The sequence below is a fragment of the Leguminivora glycinivorella genome, chromosome 25 (assembly GCF_023078275.1).
Source record: "Leguminivora glycinivorella isolate SPB_JAAS2020 chromosome 25, LegGlyc_1.1, whole genome shotgun sequence".
NCBI classification, from domain to species: Eukaryota; Metazoa; Arthropoda; class Insecta; order Lepidoptera; family Tortricidae; genus Leguminivora; species Leguminivora glycinivorella.
Genome location: NC_062995.1, coordinates 124768 through 152698, shown reverse-complemented (window position 1 = coordinate 152698; position 27931 = coordinate 124768). Strand labels below are relative to the sequence as shown.

General features: G+C 37.8%; 3 protein-coding genes across 3 annotated transcripts; all 3 read left to right on the top strand.

Annotated features, from left to right (window-relative positions):
• Positions 1-340: 340 nt before the first annotated feature.
• On the top strand, positions 341-5257 carry LOC125239390. Its single transcript, XM_048146959.1, has 3 exons — positions 341-615; positions 2359-2523; positions 2839-5257. Exons 1-3 carry the CDS (start codon positions 363-365, stop codon positions 4209-4211), a joined length of 1791 nt encoding a protein of 596 aa, XP_048002916.1. The 5' UTR covers positions 341-362; the 3' UTR covers positions 4212-5257.
• An 11191-nt stretch (positions 5258-16448) lies between these two features.
• LOC125239254 (serine/arginine-rich splicing factor 4-like) lies at positions 16449-17407 on the top strand. The gene is made up of 3 exons (XM_048146787.1): positions 16449-16549; positions 16691-16730; positions 16953-17407. Exons 1-3 carry the CDS (start codon positions 16508-16510, stop codon positions 17144-17146), a joined length of 276 nt encoding a protein of 91 aa, XP_048002744.1. The 5' UTR covers positions 16449-16507; the 3' UTR covers positions 17147-17407.
• Positions 17408-23567: 6160 nt separating this feature from the next.
• Positions 23568-25301, top strand: LOC125239253 (serine/arginine-rich splicing factor 4-like). The gene is made up of 3 exons (XM_048146786.1): positions 23568-23686; positions 24567-24606; positions 24846-25301. The coding sequence occupies exons 1-3, from the start codon at positions 23645-23647 to the stop codon at positions 25037-25039; spliced, it is 276 nt and encodes a 91-aa protein (XP_048002743.1). The 5' UTR covers positions 23568-23644; the 3' UTR covers positions 25040-25301.
• Positions 25302-27931: the final 2630 nt, after the last annotated feature.

The following is a 27931-nucleotide window of genomic DNA, read 5'->3' as shown; positions in this document are numbered from 1 at the left end:
AAAAAAACAAAAACAAGCACCAAAATTGATAAAGATATAAAAGAGTTTTGAATTTTTTTCTCAAAAAAAAATTGTTTTTTGGCTCTCCTGAAAAATCGTGTTTTGTCCCTTACGCCCTTTGAGCCTACGGTCATCGATAACATTCAAGTAAGTGTCAAGCGATTGACGGCACCTGTCAAAACAAATAACATTAGGAATTGGTAAAGGCTGTCACACACGTGTTCAGTAATTATCTTTACTTTTTTAATAACTCGATAACCAGATATTGGCATGGCTCAAAATATTAAAATCTATTTAAGAATGTCCTGTAATATTTATTAATTTATATTTCTTCAGTGTTACTGTTATCCGCCCTATGCGGCATGCACACCGCGACCATTCCCCCCAGCACCGACGCGCTGGGCACTCCGTCCGCGCTCGACAGCGAGGATCGAACCAGGAACCCCGCGCACAGGAAGGACAGCGCGCTGGACGGCACGCTGGATGGCACGCTGGATGGCAGGCAGGGTGAGGCGGAGGCGAGGTCCGACGTGAAGCATACCGTGCTCGAGAGCGTCAAGAAGCTGCTGGGCTCTCAGCTTGCGGCGATTAAAAACGGAGAAATTGGAGACGATGGTAAGTTTGGTTTGTTTAACGCCCTTCAGCTCTGATTTAATAACCTAACCACCAAATTAAAAATTTGAAAAACCCCAGACCGCGACATAGTAGACCGATTTTCATGAAACATGGCTAAGAACACTCCCGACTAACTCAGCTTTCAGACAAAAAAACTAAATCTAAATTGGTTCTTCCGTTCGGGAGCTACGATGACACAGACAGACACACACACAGACAGACAGACAAACAGACAGACAGACAGACAGAGAGACAAACAGACAGACAGACACGTCAAACTTATAACACCCCGTCGTTTTTGCGTCGGTGGTTAAAAAAAGCGATGATGTCATATTACTGCTATCTCCATACTTCGTACAGTTGAATTCTTAAATATATGAGCAAATCCAAGGCTTCGAAAAAATTAGCATAGAAAGGTAAAACACGACTAGATATTTATATATTCCTCCAAAAAAACATGCCTACTATACAAAATATTAACTTTTTAACAAAAAATAAAACCGCCTTCAAAAAAAGCGTGTTACAAAACACGGAGAAACTAAAAAGCCAAAAATAATAAACCTTCGAATTCAGATTTCTTATCGGATTGCAATAATCTAAACATCCAAATTATAAACAAATCAATTATTTTTGTAGTCGGTACCAGACCTGTTCGTCGCCTTGCTATTTCCTGTTTGCCCCACCCAACCATACGCAGGCTGGCCCCGACTCCAAAAATAATTGATTTGTTTATAATTTGGATGTTTAGATTATTGCAATCCGATAAGAAATCTGAATTCGAAGGTTTATTATTTTTGGCTTTTTAGTTTCTCCGTGTTTTGTAACGCGCTTATTTTTGAAGGCGGTTTTATTTTTTGTTAAAAAGTTTATTTATTTGTTGATTTTTAGTGGTTCCTAGTGATATTATATGTATCAGTCCGAATATGTGTACAGTAGTGAAAGAATTATCCTTTAACTCCTAACCGTTGAGGAGTTGACCTTCCATCATCAGCTCAGCCACATAAAATTATTACCATCAGGCGTAAATACTGGTGTACCTTTGAAAAATACACTAAGAACATTACATGTGCCTATAACATTTGAAGAGTTCCCTCGATTTCTCCAAGATCCCATCATCAGACCCCGACTTGGTGCCAATGGGACCATCTCGGGGTTATACCCGTTCGATCAAAAAAAAATTTTGAAAATCGGTCCACGATCCTCGGAGATATCGAGTAACATACATACAAAAAAAAATAATAAAAAAAAAAACATTCAGTCGAATTGAGAACCTCCTCCTTTTTTGAAGTCGGTTAAAAATAAAATGAAAAGCTATTGCTGACCTACAAGTATAAAGCTTTTCAATTGGACTGATATACTCACCATAAATTATTGTTTTCTAAACAGGGTGGCTAGCCGAATGGCACAATCGCTCACGAAACGCTCACGAAACGAAGCGCTAGTAGATATCTATCTCTATCGCGCTTGCGTATTGGCGCGACAGAGCCAGCGGCGTATCGCTTTCGTTTGGCGTCGGAGAAATGCCATTCGGCTACGGGGCCTGTTCAACTGTTTTTAATTTATTTATACTACTAAGGGCGACTTGCACCAACGAAAATGGAGGGTTAACACACATTTGACAGTTGACAGCCCACTAACCCTGAGTTAAGTGGTTGTCCCAAGTGGACCTTATAAGCTTAACCATAGTCTAATATTCTATTCATATTTTTCGTGAAATAAAACGAATAATTAAATGTGTTTCAGATACTCCAAAAAAACGACCCTCAAAAGTGAAAAGCAAGTTGCATCTGATTTCCAATCAAAAACATAAGACGAGTCGAAAAGATGAGATTGCAGAGGACGGCAGTTCAGATGAAGATTTAGGAAAACCCGAAATTATCAAAGTGTTGACTGACGAATCTAATCAAGGTAGTTATTTTTTAATGATTTTTAAATTAGGGTGATTTGATTATTTAGTAAGATTGGAAACCAAACGGTTTTAAACACATGGACAAAACTGCTCTGGTAGCTTATAAAAAATCACTGCATTTTGTAAGATTTTAAAATATTTTGTCTTTATTATCCTTAACAGCATCATTTGTTTACGTTTGACTATGTATATTTGGTGTTCAAGTTTTAAGCAAGTATGTTATTAAAATACTTTTGAGTTACGTTTGGTATTAAACACCGTTAAAACGTACTTTTATAATCTCCACGCTACAAATTAAGGTAATTTATTTACAGATCTCGGTGATGAGGCACTAAGGGAAGCCGTCGATGAGCTGTTAGAAGAAAACGGCAACGAAATAATATTAGCTGAAAATACACTGGATCTAGAAAACATACAGACTAATAATAATGAAGAAAAGCTTGGCAAAGTTGCGAAAAGTATCATAAGAAACGATAAAAAAGATAGAAAAGGCAATGATATTGACCAAAGAAAAAACATAGTGATCTTAGAACCTTTAAGAAAACTGAATAGAAATGATGATGAAGATGATGTTGTCTTAAATGCAAAATATAAATCTATATTCAAAGATAGCGATGAGTCTTTAAGCTTAGAAGTCTTGGAAGAAGCCAACGACCGTGAAAGTATTAGTGAAAACCCGGAAACCAAGCAACTAAGTAATATGTTTTTACGTAGACGAAGCAGATTTCCTAAACAGAAGACATACATCGCAAAAAAATCAAAAAATGTTGATAATTTAAAAGCTAGTGACCGCAGCAAAGTTGATAGAGTAAGGCCCCTCAATGTTGATGAAAAAATGCTCAAACCTGAAACACTAGGTAGTCGACGAGGAAATAACGGTAAAACTAACACATTCATAGACTTAGATGGCTTTGACTTTAAAAAGAAACCGTTTCAAATCAACCTGCGGCAAAGTGAAAATTACGAAGACCTAGTCGATTCTAGTGAAGAATCTAACGAAGACATTTTTGGTGACTTACTATATCCATCAACAAAAGAGGTCATCGAAAATATGAATAAAAATAATAACCGAAATCTCAAACCAATCTATCAAAAAGGAAAACCGGCACAAGTTGGTAAACCTCGCAACAATTATTGGCCTATAAACCAAGACAGACTTGTAAATGATTATGATGGTAAATATAAAACATACGCTCAAAAAGAAACGCCTTTAAAGTTAATAAAACTGAGCAAAAAAGTTCAGAAACCAACAGTCAGGTATGTTTCTCCTACATCAGAAGAAAATAGTAACAGCTATGAAGAATCCAAAGATACTACAGATGTTGATGCTAATATTTTTGACGAAGATGGAAGAGTTACAAAATTTAACGTAAAAAATGAGTTTCAGGTGCAAGATTCTCTTGTAAATAATAAGAGAACAGGAAAGCTACGATCTGATGACAAAAAGGAAAATAAACGTATTGTAAATGCTTTATCAAGGGACGGGGAATACATAAATGAAAGAAGTAAGCCTTCAGATGAGAGTAGTCGGGCAAAAACAAGGCAGACCATTAGGATCACTAAAGATAAAGTTCGATGTAGCGAGAATGATGATGAAAGCGATGAAAGTAAAATTTTGCGAGATCTTATGCAAAATAAGGAACTCAAAAAATCTTTTACGTTTTCACTAAATTTCACAACTCAATAAAAATACATACATATATGTATAAACGATCTCAATTAGGTTACTATAAAGAATTATGCTGTATTTATCAAAATTTTGAAGCACTGTTAATATGTTCACATTTATATTTTAAACATATACATATATCAGTCTAGCTTCATCATAATACATAATACATAATACATAATAATAGCTTAGTAGGTAGTAACCCTGCCTAATAAGCCGAGCCGATGGTTTCAATCCGTATAAGAAATGTATAGTTTGATCCACACAGAAACAGATATAAAATAAAAAAATAAAAAAATATTTATTGCCACAACTAAGAGTATTGTACAACTTAATAACTTAATACTACATTTACATTTACAGGACAGAAAAAAAAATTAATAATAATAAACGAAAGTACAATTTAATTTGTTCCTGACACGTGGATGTTTCTTATGTATGTATGTAGCTATGCTTAGTTCGGGGCTAGGTTGATCCTTAAACTTTTATTTATTTATTTATGAATAAGCACAAAATAATTTGTCTTTTATTAGAACAATTGTAAAGTCAGTTAGGAATAGCTGTTTTAAAAATTCTAAATCAAATCAATGAAATGAATGAAAAAAGCCACAAAATGCAAAAGTTGTATTATATACTGTACTTTGGACATATTTATTTTCATATATATTTACTTATTTATATATTCATATATAATTCTACGGCATGATAATAATATTAACTCAAAAGGCAATGACAACGGATTTGAATAATTTAATAGATTAAGTTCGCAAATTAAAAATACAAAAAAAAATATAGATATTATGTAGTTTACGAGAAAAAAGTATAATAATACAAGGAATTTTTACTCTTAGTCTTACTTATAACTAAGTGGCAGAGTACCGACGTAGTATTTATTGTACTCCTACGGTTTATTAATACGAAATAACTGAACGAGCGAAAGCCAAAAGTGTCAGTTTCAGGCAAAAAGATCATTTGTTGATATGACAGAAAGTTCGGAATTCTTTTGTTTGTTTTTAACGATTCTCGGAATTAGAAATTGGATTATTAAAAATATTGAAGTTTAATTTTGGTGTTTATTTCTAAATGATGTTTTTATTTCTAAATTTGGAGATTCACCAGGTCTACAACTTAATAAAGGATTTTATTGGGTATAAATATTACAAATATGTATAACTTTAAATGGGCAAAATAAATATGCTCGGCATGCTTCAAATACTGTTAAACAATTGTTAGTAAAGATGTCATAATCCAATACCTGATCGAGTCATTTACTTGACCCTCCCTACGCCTACTCATTTACTAACCGTAAAACCAATATATTTGCTAACTACTACTATAAAACTGAGAATGAATTTAATTAGGGTATTTTACTGATGTTGATTTAAAATAAGGAAAACCATTAGGCCAGGTATAATTTTTTTTATTAACACCGATTAATAACCAAATGCACGTTTATTAAATAAATCATTTAACAATCACAGTTAAGGAAGCAACAATAAACCATTATCGTGAATTATAGTCTAGCATTCTTAAATAATAATAAGGTAGGTCATAAAATCAGGACACCTAGGTACTCTAGTATTAATTGTGATGCTAGAAAGGTAGTACAATTAATGAACCGGATTTTAAACAATCTAAACCACAAAACTAGATGAAGACCTTAATCGAGTTGAAGTAGTAACTTGTAACTTCGAAATATCTTTATTAAACAGCGTAAATTCACTACACAAGTTATAAACGCAATTGCTATCACAATAGCTTAACCGTTAAAAACAAAACGCTTTATTTAATGCCAATTATGAAAACGACCGTTATTTAACTGTACGACAAAGATAGCAACTAAAAGCCGTTAGATACTAAAGCAAAATCAACACATAGCAAAATCTAACAACGACATAGCAATTACAATAAGGACTAAATCTAGTACTTATCTTTTAGCACTAATTTTACACCAACACTTCGCACTTCTTTAATCTACAAAAGTTCAGCCCGGAATGAACGCGTTGGAATGAATTTTCGCAACGGCTGGAACAGGCACTTCCCTCCAATAATGTGACCACAGTTGCCTCGGCCAATCACGCTGCAGGAATCATGGTGCGATTGGTACGAACACCGCTGATTGGTCCGTTTTGGCGGGAATGCTGACGCCATTGTTGTGACTCACGAGCGCCCTCTTGCGGCCATTATGGAAACTAGGTAGGCGCCATGTTGATAGCCTGTGACGTTGCTTCGTCCGTTGGTGCAAACGTCGCGCCATCTGTTGGCAGCTCGAGAGACTTCTACGGCCATTATTGACACTCGTCCATCCTGACGACTTTGCGACTCTGCAAAGAAAGAAAAGGAACAAGGATTATCTGATTTTTATAACCAACAGATGTGTGTTAAATGCAATTTTAATTTCATCTTTCATCCCATTTAATTTTCCAACAATTTGTCATTGACAACCAATTATATATCCATTTATACTCAAACCGTTTATATATCCATTAAAATATAACATTTCCAATATAAACCATGACAAATCCAATAATAAACCATTTCATCCAGAAATTTACCCAATATAATAGCCATATTTTCCTTTCATTTAATTACCACAAATAATTTATTCAAATAGCCACATTATCCTTTCATTTAATTACTCCTGTTTTAGATACATCAACGATATTTCAGTTCATGACCAATAGAGATAACCAATGTTAATTTATCCTTCCAGCAAATCAATTAATTCCTCTGTACTGTCTACCTGACTGTCATCAGAACTGCTTTCTGGAGCATCAGTATCCTTTTGAAACTTCTTTATCGAGTCCGAGGATACTAAAGCTTCAAATCGCTTATAGCCTTTTACGCCTTTCAGTGAAGTAATTACATACCTGTCATTGCCAGCCACTTTTATAATTTTATATGGTCCACTAAATTTCTCTTTCAGTTTTCGCCTCACGTTGATGTTTCTGTCGGCCGCACCTTTCCATAGTACTAAATCATTTACCTTGTACTTCGTTGGTCGTTTCCGCTTCGCATTGAAATATTTCTGCATGACTTCTGCCGTTCTTTTTAGATTACCTGACGCGGTGCTCCGAGTTTGCTGTGCAGTCTGTTCGTCGTCAAAAGAATTGCCCGCTATTGCTTGATATCTACTGCGGCTCGCGCTAAACATTAATTTAAAAGGAGTAAATCCAGTAGACGAACTCTGAAGATTGTTCATACCCCAAGTTACATCAGGCAGCTTCGTATCCCAGTCTCTCTCGTTGTCCACGCTGGTATTTAAAGAATCTAATAATGTACGGTTATACCTTTCGACCTGTCCGTTAGCGCGAGGGCACGCTACTGCATTAACGATGTGTTTGATAAAGTTGTCCAGGCAGAATTGTTTGAAACTCTTGCTCTTAAAACAGGAACCGCTGTCTGATATTATTCGTTTCGGGTATCCAAACGAACAAAATATATTACTTAGAGAACTTATTACCTCACGAGCCCTCGTAGTTTTCACAGGAACAGCCCAAGTGAACTTGGTGAAGGAATCTACAATCATCAATAAATAAGAGTTACCTGCACGGCTCTTGCAGAACGGTCCCAGGTGATCTATGTGCACTGTGTGCAATGGCTCCGCAATCTTCTCAATCGGGTGAAGCTCGCCTTCAGCTCGCCCATACTGACTCCTCTTGTACAGGCAATCTAAACATGAGTTCACATACTTACGTATGAATCTAGTCATACTAGGGAACCAAAATGTATCCTTGATGATCTGTTCGCAGCGTTTTAACCCGGGATGTCCAATACTGTCATGAAATTTGCGCATTACATTCCACCTACCGTACTTAGGTACAACTAATCTTTCTTTATCACCTGCAATTACTCTATACAACCGCTCTTCTTTTAACTTATAATTATTTTTAATATCAGGCTCCGCCTGTCCTGATTCTAGTTTAGTTTTGATTATACGAATCTTTTCATCCTGATTTTGAAGACAGACAATCCAATCAAAAACATCAATAATATTGATATCAATCACTTCTGGAGGCTCGACTGGACTCCTGCTAAGGGCGTCTACGTGACTATGGGACTTACCAGGTTTATGTTCTACTTCCATGTCATATTCCTGAATGAGTAGCCACCATCGTGCTATCCTAGGTGTTAAATCCTTTTTCTGGAAGGTGTACCGCACCGCAGAGCAATCTGTGATGACTTTAAAGTGGTTACCTGCCAAGTAGATCCGAAATCTTCTTAATGATTCCACGACCGCCAATGTCTCCAGCTCGTAAGAATGATACATCGATTCTTCTTTGCTCGTTTTTCGGCTAAAGTAGGATATGGGTTTTAAATTACCGTCTTGCTTTTGGAAGAGTATACCCGCTAAACCTCTGCTACTGGCATCTGTGTGGACCTCGATGTCACCATCGCGGCGAAAGAGAGAGAGAAGAGGACGAGTTGTTAGTACCTTTTTCAACTTCTGGAAAGCTTTTTGCTGTTGTGAGCCCCACTCCCAGCTAACATTTTTCTGCAGCAACCTGTATAAATCATAAGCAATACCTGCATAGTTTTGGACGAACTTTCTGAAGTAGCTGGTGAGACCTAGAAACATTCGCAGCTCATGAATGTTAGCCGGTTCCTTATATTCCAGAACTGCCTCGATTTTCTTGCTGCCTGGTCTTATACCTTCCTCGCAAATTTCATAGCCCAAGTAGTCAATTTTTGTTTGCAAAAAGAAACATTTCTCTAGATTTAACGTCAATCCTGCATCTTTAATTATTTGAAGTACTACTTTCAAAAGATCGAGTCCTTCTTCTATGGAATTTGTAGGAAGTAATACATCGTCAATATAAGGCAAAACTTTTTCATGGCGCAAAGATGAAAAGATACGATCCATCAATCGCTGGAAAACGGCAGGCGAATTTGCAAGCCCAAAAGGCATGCGAAGAAACTCGTAGTGCCCTTCAGGCGTTACGAACCCCGTTTTATGAATAGAGTCTTTAGCTACAGGAATCTGATAAAACCCTTGAGACAGATCTAGACTTGTAAAGTACTTTTTACCTCCTAACTTTTCAATATGCTCTTCTATAATCGGCAAGGGATATTTGTCCTTCACTGTAATGCTGTTAAGTTTCCTGAAATCAACACAAAGACGAAAGTCCCCGTTTTTCTTACGTACCAGGATAATTGGGCTCGCGTAGTTAGAGGCGGATTCCCTAATGATTCCATTAGATAACATATCCTCAATCTTTTCCCGCATTACGGCTTTTTCAGAATAAGATAACCTATAAGGCCGGTAGCATACTGGCTTATCGGAATTTAACTCTATGTTTAATTCTACCTTATCGGTAACTCCTAATTCACGCGTGTCTTCTGAAAAACAATCAGAAAATTCTTGCAAAATTTGTCCCAATTTATTTAAAACCGATGGATCCTGAACCCCGCATTTAATTTTACTAACATCTACTTTCATTATCGTATCTGTCGCTGAATTTGACCTTTGATTATCAGACACAGATGTTTCTTCTACTACATAGCCCCTAACTAACAACTGCCCCTTTTTAAAAGTCAATGGATGAGTACTTTGATTAATGACCAAGACAGAATTTACTGGAGAACAGTAAAGAGAAGAGGGAATGCTGTATTCAATGTCATTAAAACTACAAGAACGAGCATCAACAAACAATACGGTCGCATCTTGCAGAACATCGTCACTATCAGTCTCCACAAATTGAGCCGTATTAGCGGAAACAACAGTATCTGAAGAACAAACTAATCTCACCTTAGAAACTTCTGCATCTGCTTGGATTGAACTGATGTGAACTACCTCCTCGTTGGTAGGCTCCGTGCTCTTCTCGAAGGTAACCGTTGATCCTTGAATAACTAACCTGTACGATGCATTATTGAGGATTGGCTGACCTACAAAGACATCGGCTCCTTTCAAGGGAATGTTGACCACCAGTGCTTCCGATGTAACTTTAATCCCGTCAATAATAAACTCTACAGATACCTTACCACAACAGTTAACTGATGGCCCGTGAAGCCCACTTATGTACATATTACACGGTTTTAAATCAAGATTGAGTTTACGAGCGCACTCCATTGTTATCAAATTCCGCCTGGCTCCCGAGTCTAAATAGGCTCTTACCTCGGCACCATTTAAACTGATGTTTTTATAATAGCAATCATTTACCTGAGAGTCAACAAGGTTCACCGAAGTCTTCCGGAAACACTGCTCCGTTTTATGGTTCGTCTTCCCGCAGACATCGCATCTAACAGCGTTGGGATTCTTCGGACAGGACCGCACGACATGACCTGATTCCTTGCATAAGAAACAGGTGACGGATGTCTTGTTTGCTGATGATGATGATGCAGCCTTCTGGTCTCCTGCAGCGACTTCCTTTGATGTACCAGAAGAGTTAAAGTCTCTACTGCGCGCTGAAAAGTGCTTGCTTGGAGGTACCTTTTTCTCGTCATTCATACACAAGAACTGAGAGTACAACTCGCCAGGAGTTCTGTAGTTGCCTGCTCTAGCTGAGGTTTTTAAGTGAAATGGTAACCCTTCTATCAAACAAGAAACAGCCTTATCACCAGTGATCTCACATTTAGTTAACATGTTGCATTTAGAATAAAAGTAATGGGTCATTGTCTCGCTGTATAGTTTCTTTCTATTAATCATTTCCTTAAGAGCCTCAGCATAATCCAGGTTTTGAGGGAAGGCCTCAAGAATCCGTTCCTTCCACTCAAGCCACGTCATTTCGTAACTGCGCAAGGCATTATGCCATAGTTTAGCTAGACCCGACAGGCGTGACTGCATATAATAACTCTTAACGCTATCAGACCAACCGTGAATTGCGCCCAGTTGTTCGATTTTGTTGAGCCATTGTTGCGCTGGCAGCTCCGACTTTTCAGGATCAAACTCCGGGATGATGTCAGGTTTCACCATTACCCCATAATAATTTGGATTGATCCTACCAGGTTCATCCAGCGCAGCAGGCGACTCGCGATCCACAGATTCTCGCGGCCGCCAGGGAGCCCAGCGCCTCGGTGCACGTTCACGACTGCGCCTCCGGGTACTGCTGCTCCGATCTCGGCGTTCCAGTCGCGTGTTGTCCCATCGCACCGGACTCCGGGACCTGCTTCTACTACGCGAATCCATCCCACTTCTGAAAATGTTAAACAATTGTTAGTAAAGATGTCATAATCCAATACCTGATCGAGTCATTTACTTGACCCTCCCTACGCCTACTCATTTACTAACCGTAAAACCAATATATTTGCTAACTACTACTATAAAACTGAGAATGAATTTAATTAGGGTATTTTACTGATGTTGATTTAAAATAAGGAAAACCATTAGGCCAGGTATAATTTTTTTTATTAACACCGATTAATAACCAAATGCACGTTTATTAAATAAATCATTTAACAATCACAGTTAAGGAAGCAACAATAAACCATTATCGTGAATTATAGTCTAGCATTCTTAAATAATAATAAGGTAGGTCATAAAATCAGGACACCTAGGTACTCTAGTATTAATTGTGATGCTAGAAAGGTAGTACAATTAATGAACCGGATTTTAAACAATCTAAACCACAAAACTAGATGAAGACCTTAATCGAGTTGAAGTAGTAACTTGTAACTTCGAAATATCTTTATTAAACAGCGTAAATTCACTACACAAGTTATAAACGCAATTGCTATCACAATAGCTTAACCGTTAAAAACAAAACGCTTTATTTAATGCCAATTATGAAAACGACCGTTATTTAACTGTACGACAAAGATAGCAACTAAAAGCCGTTAGATACTAAAGCAAAATCAACACATAGCAAAATCTAACAACGACATAGCAATTACAATAAGGACTAAATCTAGTACTTATCTTTTAGCACTAATTTTACACCAACACTTCGCACTTCTTTAATCTACAAAAGTTCAGCCCGGAATGAACGCGTTGGAATGAATTTTCGCAACGGCTGGAACAGGCACTTCCCTCCAATAATGTGACCACAGTTGCCTCGGCCAATCACGCTGCAGGAATCATGGTGCGATTGGTACGAACACCGCTGATTGGTCCGTTTTGGCGGGAATGCTGACGCCATTGTTGTGACTCACGAGCGCCCTCTTGCGGCCATTATGGAAACTAGGTAGGCGCCATGTTGATAGCCTGTGACGTTGCTTCGTCCGTTGGTGCAAACGTCGCGCCATCTGTTGGCAGCTCGAGAGACTTCTACGGCCATTATTGACAATACATAGGTATTTTATTAACTTTACAGTTTTTTCCCTTACACTTCCTTTAATAGGAACATACGCAGTCCCCATTATTTTCTCTGGGAATTGACATTCGTATAATAATTATTTGTTTTAAAAGGGGGCAAGATTCCAATATTGAACAACAAGGGTAGTGAGAGATTCGAAACGTGGAATCTTGAGCGTAGGAAGGTTTCAAGGACATGTATCACATCATTGAATGGTCAATTCTACAGGTAAGCTTAGGAAATCCACTTAATAACACATTGATTCGTCAAATCTACTTTCTAAGATATCATTTCGGTGCCCCGCCTTCCGAACTCGCTCCTAAACTCTTTTTGCTTTACCTATGACTCGTACAGTATATGCTAAAGACAGATTACTGATTAGAGCATGTAGAAAATATAACGACAAACATCACGACTCCGACTTATTTACCGAACCGAACCAATTTGTTAATGCAATTACTAATGTAAGTAAATAAAAATTCAAAATATAATATTCAGTTTCAATTTTTCTTTCTTGTAACTTGTAAACATATCATAATTATGCATAACTTAATTTCTTGTGTCTTTTCGGAGCAACCGAAATGTTATTATCTATAAGGTGGAAACTGTATTGGCTAATGCAATATCTTTACTGTGTTGCTTTTATATGTAATTTCCGGTATTAAAATAAAAGTGTATGATGACTACATATTTTCGATTAATGTGTGTAATATTTTTTTGGCCACCTAAAACGCTGTCAGCGATGTAGTGACGTCATCGAATTCGAACTTAGGTACGTCATGTCAAAACAATCACTGACATAATGAACTTTTTATGCCTCATACTTAAAAGTCAGAAAATGTTGTTTTCGAATATGCACAGATAATCTATAGATTAACATGACTGTGTTGTTTTCGTCTGATTACGTAAAAGTATACTTTTTTTTTTTAGGTCATAATTGTACTGTATTGTATTGTATAACGGGCGATTTTCCGTAACTCGACGTCTTGCGCCTATTTTGCGTGATATAAGGGGGGGTTGACTAATCCTGCCATCCCAACTCCTCGAGAAATCCTACCAGACCCTGGATGTTTAGTAGGACCCCGGGGAGGTCTCTCGGAGATCCGAGATATTTTGCCCTGTATGCCCACGTGAGCAGCTATTTCCTCTGTCTCCATGCACCCTCGGCACACCCCTGTCCGTAGCACCTGTTATGAAAAGATGTTTGTTAAATAGTCCATGACCTGTTATGACACTGGCTATCATTCTCAGACGGACCTTCCCTAGTTGAAGAAGCGTCCTTGTGAGTTTTACATTGATGCTAGGCATGGCTAGTTTCGCCTGTCTGCATCCAGTCTGGTTTAGCCAGTGTGCTGTGTCACGCTGTGTGTAGTTTTAGGTCATAATAAAATATTGTGATTTTTTTTATTCGGTTAATTGGACAGTACTTAATCATATAAGACCATGATAGATATAATGATAGATATAAAATGTACTTAATGTCATTGTATAAGACAGACAAAAAGCCTAAAAAAGGGCCAAGTAGCCTATTGTCACGTTGGATGCCATTGTATCTTTATGCACGTGATAGAAAAATGTTAAAGATAAGAAAGTATTAAATTAAAGTTAAATACGTTAAAATAACTAAAGTGAAGGTAATTAAACTAATCATTGTATTGCAACATTTCTAAGAATATTTAGGGAAATCTATTTCAGTGCTTATGCTGTTAGGTAGAAAGGTAGGTAATCGATTCGAAATAAAAAGAAAAGTAATTGAGAAAATAAAAACATTTATTCGTATTTACTTACATTTACTTTCAAGATTATAAATCCAGAATACCACGTAGTAAATTAGGTCACTATTTTAATGTACCAAAAATCAATGTATTAATTTTATAGATAAACCAAAATTCCAAAGTAGCCAAAGTAGGACACGAAGGTGCTTAGTTTAGCCTTTAAGACTTGTATTGTCAGCTAGGGTCAGAGCAAGAATGTCCCCTCCACCGTGGACAACCCCTTTTTATGCTAAACTCCCCACCTTCATCGAACCAACTTGATCATTACAACTTCCGGTTTTAAATATTCACTTGATCGTTACAACTTCCGGTTTTAAATATTCATGTAATTTACTTAAAAGTACTTATTTTACAGTTAGAATTGCAGAAAAGTCATTTTAGATTTATCTCAATACTATTTATAACTTATTACGTCACAAAATCATATGCGAAATCCAAATAAACAGAGTATGTTTCCGGCTATCAACATTCTATTAAATTAAGTTTATGATATTTTATCTAACACACGTATTATCCAATTTTCCACTGCATGGCATAAATAATCATTGCCACCTGTGACACCAGTTTATTATTAAAATCACCTGTTGTTTATTTAAAAAAAGCATATTGTTATGATAATTCGCTTTCACGTCAAAGATAATGTATTGTAATTATGAGTAAATAATATTGATCATAGATATGTTATTGCAGGCTTGACGCGTATGCAAATTGTCACAATAAGTATATGATTAAAATATGTTCGTCAGCTTGTAACAATAAATAATTTTAGATAGGTATTTAAGGTCACATAAAACGAAACTATCGGTTTTATGTAAGCAAATTTTTTTTCTGCCTGTAAGTATGTAATTTTTCGTTCTAGTATGTAGGCGTTTGGGGCGCTGTTCACTTTCTCCATACACTGAATGTAACTTTCCGTGACGCATTTTAATAAGTTAAAAGCTCATGGCTTTGAAATATTAAAAAAATCTTTACAGATGGTTTTGCCCGCACTAGTGCGCAAAGTTCATTTCTTGTCAGGTAGAAACTATAAGTCCCTATTTTTTTTATAACTTAGTCCAATAAATTCAAGTCTTTAGTGTTCTTTACTTTTTTGGTCTTCTCTGTGTGGCCTAAAGGTTGACTGGTAGAGAATGCCATATAGCATTAAGTCCGCCTCTTGTAACTGTATATTTTTACTGTGCAATAAAGTTTAAATAAATAAATAAACGTCAGAGGGCCATCTGTATATTTTGTGGTAAGCACACTTGTATATATTATATTTACAAACTTGTGACTTGACACTTGTAAAATTGCAGTTGTAAGTTTTGTGGAATAGGCCACTGTACTCAAAAATGTCATATGATACGCGTGCAGAATCTAGTAACTCGTACCGATTTAAAAGTTAAAACACTCCCTTTGGTCACATCTCGGACACTGGCGATCAAATATATGAAAGAGGCGCGTTCCTAGCACACAGTCTAAGCTCGTGTAGGTGAACGCGTACTATGCTTGTATGAGTGAGATATGACAGGTCGACCGTTCGCGTTTTTGACAGGCGGGAACTGCGAGGTAACCGAGAGGGGGTGGACTGCACTTTCAGCGGGGAGCGGGAGTGGCCATACTGGTGTTTCGGTAGTGTTTGAATTTATCACCATTCGTTTCCAACTTCCTCTTTTCCGCACTTGTATCGTGATGTATTTGGGCCATTTTTGTCAAAGTCGTCCACCCCACTTTTTTTGTAACATGGGTATTTTTTACGCGATTCATAGGTACTCAGAATCGCGAGGTCTTTCGATCCTGATAGGAGAAAAATAGTGTCCCAAGATTTCCATGCATTTTTCAAACCTTCCATTCCGTTACCGCCATACAAAATGTATGAAAAAATGGTAACGGAATGGGAAAAAATCCTTGGGACACTTTTTCTCCTATTAGGATGAAAGAGCTCGCGATTCTGAGTTGAAACTACGTAGAAATTTCCAAATCCAAAAAAAAGTAGTGAGGACAACTTTAAAAGAAATGGCCTATTTAGTTATTTACCTATTTCTAAGAAAATATTTGAATTAGAGACTTAAACCAGGGTAAACTACTAGTATGTTACATTCACCTTGATAGAAATTATGAAAGTGACCCACAATGATTTAAATTACAATTATAGTTATTTTTCTCATAAAATCATTGTTTACAGCAGCTGTTATGTTAATGATTTATTTAATGTTTTTATTTACTGTGTTGTTTAAATAAACGTCATCTACTTGCGAGTATAAAAGGGCAGGAGAGTTATACGTTAGCATCAGATTTTAAAACAGTGTTGTAATATCATCTTTACAAAATGAAGTTCCTTCACTATATTATGGCCATTGTGGCTTTCTTGGTAAGTTCCTTTTTTTACTACTCTTTATTACTTTACTTTTATTAACTTATCGTATTGTAAGAAAGATATTATTTAATATAACTTCAACATTTCTACCGCAATGTTCTAACGAATAAAAAAACTCCATGTTTATACTTACAGATGGCGCTGGCATCCATAGGAGGCTGTTCGCTTCCAGATGGTGAGTAAATTATGTATTTCTGTTAGGAAAGGTCCCTTGTACTTCTACTGAAAAGGCCCTTTTCATTTGAAATAAGATAAAATTATCTTTATTCCACCTGAAGCGTATGGACCATTCAACGCTGGAAAACCACATTTTAAACAGGGTGGTTCATAAGACGTGAACGGAATGAATATTGTGCATCAATCGGTCACCATGATATATCTCTTTTTTTTTTCACAGATAACACCGGATGTGTGCCGACGCCTACTCCGTGCCCCGGGCCGCCGCAGCCGCCGCCCCGGGGTCGCTCTAAGTCCCGCTCCAAATCCAAGAAGCGCTCTAAGTCCAAGTCCAAGTCTAGGTCTAAGTCTAACTCTAAGCCTAAGTCTCGCTCTAAGTCTCGCTCAAGGTCTAAGCAAAGGAAAGATTGTTAGTTGAAGTCATCTATCGGTAGATGGCGTTACAACCTACATAAAAAACTTTTTTTTTTGGCATTATTTTGTAAAATTATCATCCATAGCATAGCGTTAGTGAACCATTAATGTAGTTTTGGAATGTTTTTGAATTTTTAAATTAATATGATTTTTTTACATTTTAACGTTTTCATCTTACATTAACGTCATTTTAACATTTTTAACTTGCTAACATTAACATGTACTTATTGTGTAAAGGTAATAAAGATGCTTCTAATCTCATATTGTTTTTTTATTATTATTCTCTTTTGCTGATGTCGCTGATTCCACCCACACTTGCCTAGTACATTACGCGCAAAAAAAGACAGCACCAAGTAGTACATTACGATACAAGTGGGTAAAAAAGGACGTTCCTTTTCGCGCGTGTGTCGTACGACGTTTTTCAGTACAGATGGATCTCTGAAGTTTCGACCTGACAAGAAATGAACCACTTCTCGCACTAGTGCGTAAAAAATACACCATCTGTACTGAAATAGTACATTACGATACAAGTGCGTAAAAAAGGAAGTCCGAAACGAGTGGCGATAAATTAAAACACGACCGAAGGGAGTGTTTTAAATCGACACGAGTTACGAATTTCCTTTTCGCATGAGTATCGTACGAAGTTTTTCAGTACAGATGGCCATCTGAAGTTCTCGACCTGGCATATAATGAACCACTTCTCGCACTAGTGCGTAAAAAAAACACCATCTGTACTGAAAATATTTTTAAGCCTTTTACATTGGAGGTACAGAATTTATTATACTTTATAGCTAATTAGTAATCACAATATTCCCACATGACAACAAATATAAATAAATGCAATTGTAATAACATATATTATCGGTATAGATCATTTGATAAAACTCGTCAGGTGTTCTGATTTGTATATATTTTTTAATAAACTGCCTACTTACAGTATTGTAGCTAAATTATAATCGCATTCTTATCAATAACCGATTAGATACACGTAGTAATTTATTTATTTATTTAAACTTTATTGCACATTTAAAAAAGTACAAATGGCGGACTTAATGCTAGCATGCATTCTCTACCAGTCAACCATGGGCTAAACCGAGAGATCGTGTTGGTGCAGGGTCATAAAACAGTTAAGTAGTGAAATAACAAGGAATTATATACATTTGCCTAACTAGTTATATCTACATATACATACATAAATAATGCTAAATATAATAAATATACATAAAATTCATATATAAAATAAAATATCCATTGTGAAACATCATGAGAACAACTATTGAACTTTGTCTAACAGATGCTTGCGTAACATGCGCTTGAAAGACAATTTGCTCTGGGCCTGCCTGATGGAGAGCGGAAGATCATTCCACAGCCGGATCGCCTGCACGGTGAAGGAATTAGACATGAAGCCTGTGCGATGCTGGGGGACGAAAAGTTTAAGACTACGGGTGGTTCGGAGATCAGTGCCGGGACGCGGAGAAACAAATTTAAATTTGGAACGAAGATAATCAGGGGTAAAAGGGTCAAATAAAATAGAAAATAACGTGCAGAGAATACGTAACGACCGTCGTTGTCGAATAGGGAGTCAATTTAGTTTCTTACGATATGCTGAAATGTGGTCGTATTTTCGCAGTCCAAAAACAAACCGGATACAGTTGTTGAGCAATCGATCGAACTTATATAGAAAGGCTTGGGTGAAATTACTGGAAGTCACATCAGCATAATCCATGGTGGGCAAAACGAGGGCTTGAACTAGGAGAATCTTGGTGCTAGATGGAAGAAAATGTTTAAATCGATAGAGACCTCTTAAAGTATTAGTCACTCTCCGGCTGACATCAGATACCAGGGGATCCCATGTAAGGCCACTGTCTATAATCAACCCTAAGTTCTTTACTTGCGGAACAAAAGGGATGGCTGTTTATTCGTACTGGATCGGGGCTATTGTTGCTGCATTTGTCAAGGAAAGCAAGCGCGTACTACCCAGTATGATGGCCTGACATTTGGTAGGGTTTACTGCAATGCCGAAACAACGTGACCAGGAAGCTATAAGGTTAAGATCTTCATTTAAGTCGGCGACAGCCCTATCCAGATCGTCAGCACTAGCCTGACTGTAGAGCTGTGGGTCATCAGCATACAGATGGTAAGAGCACTTAATGTTGCTTGTAATTAGATTAATGAAAATGGAAAAAAAAAGTGGAGACAAGATGCCACCCTGTGGGACCCCAGAAAGTAGTTTGCACCAATCAGAATGAGAGTTATCTGCACGGACTAATTGAAGTCGACCACGAAGGTAGGAAGCAAACCAATCGATGACAGATGAAGAGAGGTTCAGGTTTTTAAGGGAGGCCAGAAGTAAATCGTGATCTACCGCATTGAACGCATTAGAGAAGTCGATAAGGACCAGCACTGTAAGCAGCGAAGAATCCATACCGACCCTCACGTCTTCAATTACCTTGAGCAGCGCGGTAGATGTACTGTGACCACGGCGAAATCCAGACTGAAGTGGCGACAGCAAATGGTTCGAAAAAATGTGATGGGATAACTGTTTATGTACAACCGCTTCTAACATTTTTGACAGAAATGGTAGAATTGAGATGGGACGAAAATCTTTAAGCGAACTGGGATTGGAAGTCTTTGGAAGAGGGATCACATGTGCGTTACGCCAATCGAAGGAAAAACCCCAGAAGACATAGAAAGGTTGATAACATAAGTTATAACCGGGAGTATACATTCTAATATGCAAAATACCATAGTTCTACTTAGACCATCATCACCTACAGCGTTAGACTTGACTGTCGTGATAATTTTATGAACTTCATAATCACTCACCGCGGTGAATGAGAAAGTGTTTTTAGCGATACAGGGTAAGCTATTAATTTCGGAAATACTGAAAGTTTTAGTTGTGGGATCTATGACAGAAGGTTTAGCAAAGTGCGAGTTGAAATCGTTTAAAGAAAAAGAAGTAGTTAAAGTGTTAGAAGACTTGACCGCGCCGACAGATTTTAAGAACTTCCAGGTCTCTGCTGGAGATGACCTAGCAATGTTATCGTGAATGTGTTTGCGTTTCGCTGCTCTTACCATCTGATTGCACTTGTTTCTAGCAATTTTGAATGCACACCAATTCTCATTACTACGGTCGCGCTTATATTTACGAAACGCCCGATCACGCTGCGTCATCGCAATGCGCACAGCTCTGGTGATCCATGGCGCAGGAGGACGTTTAAGTTTGACCGTTCGGACCGGGGCATGTTTGTCGAAAAGCTTTAAAATCATCGAGCTTAAAGATACAACGGCCCCGTCTACCGAAGGCGCCGACATAACTGAAGACCAGTCAGCTGCTTGAGCTTCACGCTTTAAGGCCTCCAAATCAAGCCTAGCGAAACTGCGCAGTTGAACCGTCACACGCTGCAACTTAGGGGACGAATACGGTAGCTAAGATAGATGAGGTCGTGGTGAGAAAAACCAGGAGCAGAGAGTTGGCCAACCGTAATGACGCGTTCACGGCAGGAAACGATGGCAAGATCAAGCCAAGAGTCAGATGTGTCAGTATTATGATGCGTAGGCGATAAAGGAAGTACCGAAAGGTCCGCTGATTCAATAATAGCATTTATCTTGCGCGTCCTGAGGCAAGTCTTCGTAAGATCAGTGTTAAAGTCGCCAAAGATAAGCTGATGTGAATAATTTGTACTAAGTGGAGAAAGAACAGACTCCAGATCAGTAAAATAGTCAACACCAGGAGGACAATATACAACTCCTAGAGCCGCTTTAGTACCCGAAATGTTAACCTCCAGGATTAAGTATTCCACTGACCCAGAGTACAATGACGGAGATGCGCAAATAATTTTGAACGCGATGTTACTACGCAGGTAGATGGCAACACCGCCGCCTCCCTTGCCAATACGGTCGTTGCGCAACAACACAAAACCGGGTAGGCTAGAAGAAGTAGAATCAAGACAGGGTTTCAGCCAGTTTTCAGAGATAAGGACGGCGTGAACATTACAGGAAGAGAAAGTGTCGAGAAAATCAGTGTAATGACATGGCAAGCTTTGTGCGTTAATGTGACATGCGTTGAAGTGTTTCTTAGTGGCATTTTGAAAAGTACGATTTAGGCTGTTACCAAGAGTTTCAGGCTCGGCTGAGCTATTGAGCGAATGGAAGGAAGCAGACATGTCGCAAGCAGAGTTAAACGATTCATCATCAGACATAATAATTCACAATGGTATAATATATATACATATAAATTTATACAAATATATAATTTATAAATACTTATTACCTACACTAAAAAGTGCCGAAAGCACAAAACTTATACAACAATCGACAGCTATCGATTTAACCCACCAGTCGACCTTCACACATATAAATAAAACAGAAAATAATCAATTTAAAATTAACACCATACTATAAAATTAAAATATTTATACAACAAAAATTGTCAACAAGCTGCAGCAGTTTCTAAATAAATAAAAAAAAAACAGTGTTTCATGTGAAAACGGAACGCAAGAATTTGACAGCTAAGACGTCATTTTGTTTACGCCACTTACGTCAGTGGTCAGTGTAAAATACATTCAATTTTGTTACGGGAGTCAGACAAAATTTGAAGTAAAAACCAAAGAGGGTAGACATAAACATATCAAAAAAAGTAAAAAAATTGGTTGTCTGTAAAGTCGGTTTACGGACGGTAGTTTAACGTGATAACGTCAAACATTACAGTAGTATAGACAGGGGCGGTCAGAGTATAGCAAAAGGGGCCCGATTCTGGGACTTTTTTCACGTTTTTTTGTTCTTATTTGAAAGAATGCATTAAAATAAGCATCTTTTATAAATTAAAGTTTTTTTAAAAACCTACTAATTTAGGAGTTAGTGGTGCAAAGTTGCAAAATTTTCCCGTAGCATTACTAAGGCGCCAGAGACAGAAAGCGATATCGACGGAGCCCCGCTTACGCGGGGCTCCTATTCTGTGCAGTTCGGCCTTCGGCCGTTTGAAGATACCTAACGAACCTAACCTATACCTATATAAAAGTCGTCATTTTGTATCCTAGACCGTTTGCGAGACACGCGTTAATTTTATTAAAGTGCTAGTGCCATTTACTAATCTTAGAACCCTAATATCTCAGTAAATATTAATGGAAAAGAAAAAGTTTATGTAACAAAACATCCTTATTTAAACGTGTTCTATATGATTTATCACTACTAACATAGGTTATATTGGTAAAAAAAAGTCTCTGGCGCCTTAGTAAATACTATGGGAAAATTCGCAACTTCGTACTGCTCTAACTCCTAAATAAGTAGGTTTTTCAAGCAACTTCATTCTATAAAAGATGCTTATTTTAATGCAATCTTTCATGTTTTTAAATTACAAACACTCAAAAATAATAAATGAAAATTTTTAACAAAAATTTTCTGTCCTAAAATCGGGCCCCTTTTGCTTATACCCCAACCGTCCATACACAAACCACTTGCTCTTGCTTGGTGGCCTTGAGGAACGGGACAATGACGTCATCTTTTTCGTGCATGCAGCCCGTAGTAACGAGTTATTAGACGTTATCACGTCAAAAGAAGGCAAGTTTCTGAGCGAGTTCCCAAAATTAATTAAGTTCAGCGTGTGAGTTACTGCAGCTTGAGAATAAGGAAGAACAAGAGAGGACTTATATACAGCTACTTATTTACAATGCTTTCCGCGTTTGTCGATTGAAGACTTCGCCTGCTTGGGCTCGACAGCGACAGCGGAAGTTGTGAGCGCTCTGGACCCCGACTCAGGCTCAGAGCCTGCAGGCGGCACAGGCACCTCTGTTGTAGGGACCGCGCGCTGCGTGTCGCTGGGGTGCTTTTCAATCAGGGCACGGAGTTCCTCTGTCGAATACAGACGCTCCCTCGTCCCGCCGGCCAGCTTGACAAAAATAGTGCCATCTCTGGTCCACACACGTCGCATGCCAAAGTGCTTTCGGGCTAGATGAACACAGACTGGCGTTGTTTGGTCAAGAACTCTGATATGACAACCGATGACCCTTTAAGTGCTGTTTTTTTGATCCATACTGCATGCCTTGCCTGCAGATTGGTAAAGCGGAAAAAAATCCTTGGGACACTTTTTTCTCCTATTAGGATTGAAAGAGCTCGCGATTCTGAGTGGAAACCACATAGAAATTTCCAAATCCAAAAAAAAGTGGGGAGGACAACTTTAAAAAAAAATGGCCTATTTAGTTATTTACCTATTTCTAAGAAAATATTTGAATTAGAGACTTAAACCAGGGTAAACTACTAGTATGTTACATTCACCTTGATAGAAATTATGAAAGTGACTCACAATGATTTAAATTACAATTATAGTTATTTTTCTCATAAAATCATTGTTTACAGCAGCTGTTATGTTAATGATTTATTTAATGTTTTTATTTACTGTGTTGTTTAAATAAACGTCATCTACTTGCGAGTATAAAAGGGCCGGAGAGTTATAGGTTAGCATCAGATTTTATAACAGTGTTGTAATATCATCTTTACAAAATGAACTTCCTTCACTATATTATGGCCATTGTGGCTTTCTTGGTAAGTTCCTTTTTTTACTACTCTTTATTACTTTACTTTTATTAACTTATCGTATTGTAAGAATGTTTTATAAGAAAACTATGCTATAAGTATGATTTTTTTTATGTAGTCGTCATCCCTATTCTACCACAAGAAATCTTTTGTTCAGTCAACCCCGTGTTGTAGCTTTTTTGAGCTTCTGCACGAATAACTAATTCATTTTAATATTATTATTACTGAGAGCCTGTGTAATGTCCCGCCGCTGGGAAAATGCCTTCCCCCGCTTTTTCCATTCCTCCGTCTTGAGCAGTCCTCGGTCATTCTTCCAAAAAGGAGTAAAGCTCGTTCCGCCATCGCATACGAAGTCTGTCGGGTCCCCGTTTTGGCCTGGGCTGCCACTCTGTGGTGATCTTGGCCCATAGCTCATTCGGCATTCGGCAGACATGACCAGCCCAGGCCCACTTCAGCTTGGCCGCTTTCCGAGCTACGTCGACTATTTTTGTTTTGGAACGCATCGTGGTGTTCATTTTAATCATCATCATCATCAGGCCTTGTACATCTTTACAGATGATTTAAACAGCGTCTCTGATCTAGCGGCGCTTGTGGCTATATAACCCGATTCGTGATCGGCATAACCTACCACATCTGTTAGGGTCCGCACGAGTGCGATCCTCATTGTGCCTTGTTGCCCGTTTTCGGGCTAAGCTTTGAAACCAGGACCCGTCATGGTTTCAAAGACCTAGCCGCAAACCTCGACGCGGTTTGCGGCTAGGTCTTCCCATGAGTTATAATCTATGTTAAAAGCTGCCATATCGCGCTCAACTTATATATTTTAATATAACTTCAACATTTCTACCGCAATGTTCTAACGAATAAAAAAACTCCATGTTTATACTTACAGATGGCGCTGACATCCATAGGAGGCTGTTCGCTTCCAGATGGTGAGTAAATTATGTATTTCTGTTAGAAAAGGTTCCTTGTACTTGTACTTCTACTGAAAAGGCCCTTTTCATTTGAAATAAGATAAAATTAATTATCTTTATTCCACCTGAAGCGTATGGACCATTCAACGCTGGAAAACCACATTTTAAACAGGGTGTTTCATAAGACGTGAACGGAATGAATATTGTGCATCAATCGGTCACCATGATACTTATACCTATCTCTTTTTATTTCACAGATAACACCGGATGTGTGCCGACGCCTACTCCGTGCCCCGGGCCGCCGCAGCCGCCGCCCCGGGGTCGCTCTAAGTCCCGCTCCAAATCCAAGAAGCGCTCTAAGTCCAAGTCCAAGTCTAGGTCTAAGTCTAACTCTAAGCCTAAGTCTCGCTCTAAGTCTCGCTCAAGGTCTAAGCAAAGGAAAGATTGTTAGTTGAAGTCATCTATCGGTAGATGGCGTTACAACCTGCATAAAAAAACTTTTTTTTTTGGCATTATTTTGTAAAATTATCATCCATAGCATAGCGTTAGTGAACCATTAATGTAGTTTTGGAATGTTTTTTAATTTTTAAATTAATATGATTTTTTTACATTTTAACGTTTTCATCTTACATTAACGTCATTGTAACATTTTTAACTTGCTAACATTAACATGTACTTATTGTGTAAAGGTAATAAAGATGCTTCTAATCTCATATTGTTATTTTATTATTATTCTCTTTTGATGATGTCGCTGATTCCACCCACACTTGCCTAGTACATTACGCGCAAAAAAAGACAGCACCAAGTAGTACATTACGATACAAGTGGGTAAAAAAGGACGTTCCTTTTCGCACGTGTGTCGTACGAAATAGTACATTACGATACAAGTGCGTAAAAAAGGAAGTTCGAAACGAGTGGCGATAAATTAAAACACGACCGAAGGGAGTGTTTTAAATCGACACGAGTTCCGAATTTCCTTTTCGCACGTGTATCGTACGACGTTTTTCAGTACAGATGAGCCTCCGAAGTTTCGACCTGGCATATAATGAATCACTTCTCGCACTAGTGCGTAAAAAAAACACCATCTGTACTGAAAATATTTTTAAGCCTACATTTACATTGGAGGTACAGAATTTATTATACTTTATAGCTAATTAGTAATCTCACCACCCCCTTTCTTCCCGTGGGTGTTGTAGAAGGCGACTATGGGATATGGGTTAAATTGTGGTGTAGGCGAGAGGCTGGCAACCTTTCACTGCAATGCCACAGTTTCGTTTTCTTTTAACCCCTTATTTGCCAAGAGTGGCCCTGAAGCTTTAGTGGTTTCATGTGCTCTGCCTACCCCTTTATGGGATACAGGCGTGATTGTATGTATGATTGTATGTATGTAGTAATCTCATTATTCCCACATAACAACAAATATAAATAAATGCAATTGTAATAACAGATATATTATCGGTATATATCTATAGATTATTTGATAAAACTCGTCAGGTGTTCTGATTTGTATATATTTTTTAATAAACTGCCTACTTACAGTATTGTAGCTAAATTATAATTGCATTCTTATCAATAACCGATTAGATACTTACGATATTACGATATACGATATTAATGAAAAGTTGAAAAATTGCTGATGAATCTTTACCCGGTAAGTAATAGTACATTACATCAGAGGCCGGGAAAATGAGGATTTCCGGCCAAGTGGGTATATATACCCACGGCCGGATAGGGATACAAGGCCGGGAATCCGTTTTCACGCCGAGGCATGTATAGTGCTTTTCTCAAACATACAATGAAATAAAAAAAACGCTCTAAAGGACAATATTTTATAAAAAAAAGTTACTTTGCAGGCCTAGGCCTAAAAAATAATATGAAATCCCTTTACAGTCCTCTCGAGTTGTAGCGCCCAAAAAGCGATACTTCCCAGCCCATTTTAAGGAACGTAAAGACAATATTTCATTGCATGTTTGAGAAATAGTACATTACTACTACAGAGGCCGGGACAAAAAGGATTACCGGCCGAAGACATACAGACGGACGAGCGAAGCGAGAGGTCTGAGGCGGGCAACCCCATATTTCCCGCCAAGCTATGTATAGTGTTTTTCTCAAACATGGTATGAAATAAATAAAAGTCTACTGAAAATAAAAACGTTGAATGGCTGTATCTCTTAAACGGTGCGGTGCCGTAGCGCAAAAATAATCAATTTTCGTTCCCCTTTTAACAACCTCCTACATATCAATAAAAAAAACAGAAAATGAAAAAAAAACAATAAAAAAAACAAACGTACAAAAAATCTAATATTGCATTGGCCTTATACCAGTTGCAGTCGACACGTTTGTAAAGCCCCTAATAGTTTTTTTTTAAATGGCTAAATATCTGTGACTGGAAATTAAAAAACCGGCCAAGAGCGTGTCGGGCCACGCTCAGTGTAGGGTTCCGTAGTTTTCCGTATTTTTCTCAAAAACTACTGAACCTATCAAGTTCAAAACAATTTTCCTATAAAGTCTTTATAAAGTTCTACTTTTGTGATTTTTTTCATATTTTTTAAACATTTGGTTCAAAAGTTAGAGGGGGGGGAAGCACTTTTTTTCCTTTAGGAGCGATTATTTCCGAAAATATTAATATTATCAAAAAACGATCTTAGTAAACCCTTATTCATTTTTAAATACCTATCCAACAATATATCACACGTTGGGGTTGGAATGAAAAAAAAAATCAGCCCCCACTTTACATGTAGGGGGGTTACCCTAATAAAACATTTTTTTCCATTTTTTATTTTGGCACTTTGTTGGCGTGATTGTTATACATATTAGTACCAAGTTTCAGCTTTCTAGTGCTAACGGTTACTGAGATTATCCGCGGACGGACGGACGGACGGACGGACGGACGGACGGACGGACGGACGGACGGACGGACAGACAGACATGGCGAAACTATAAGGGTTCCTAGTTGACTACGGAACCCTAAAAAGAGGACTTTGCCGGTCTAGGCCTGCAAGGTTTGTATCAAATTCCATTACCGACCTCTTGTCCTAGCCGCATCTGAAATTTCTACTTCGCGCCAAATTGTAAGGCACATAACATCAATATTTCATACCACATGTGAAAACGAAAATTTATTTTAGCAATACATACATTACATATACAGTGTGCCCGGTAATTAATGGACAACCTTTTAACCACCAAGAAGGCACCTTATACTGGTCCAGAAAATCGACTTTTAAGGTTTAGTAAAAGTAGCCTGGTTTTCGAGATTTTCACACTTTTAAAAATTTTAACAGATATTAATGGACAACCTTTTAACCACCAAGAGGGCACCTTATACTGGTCCAGAAAATCG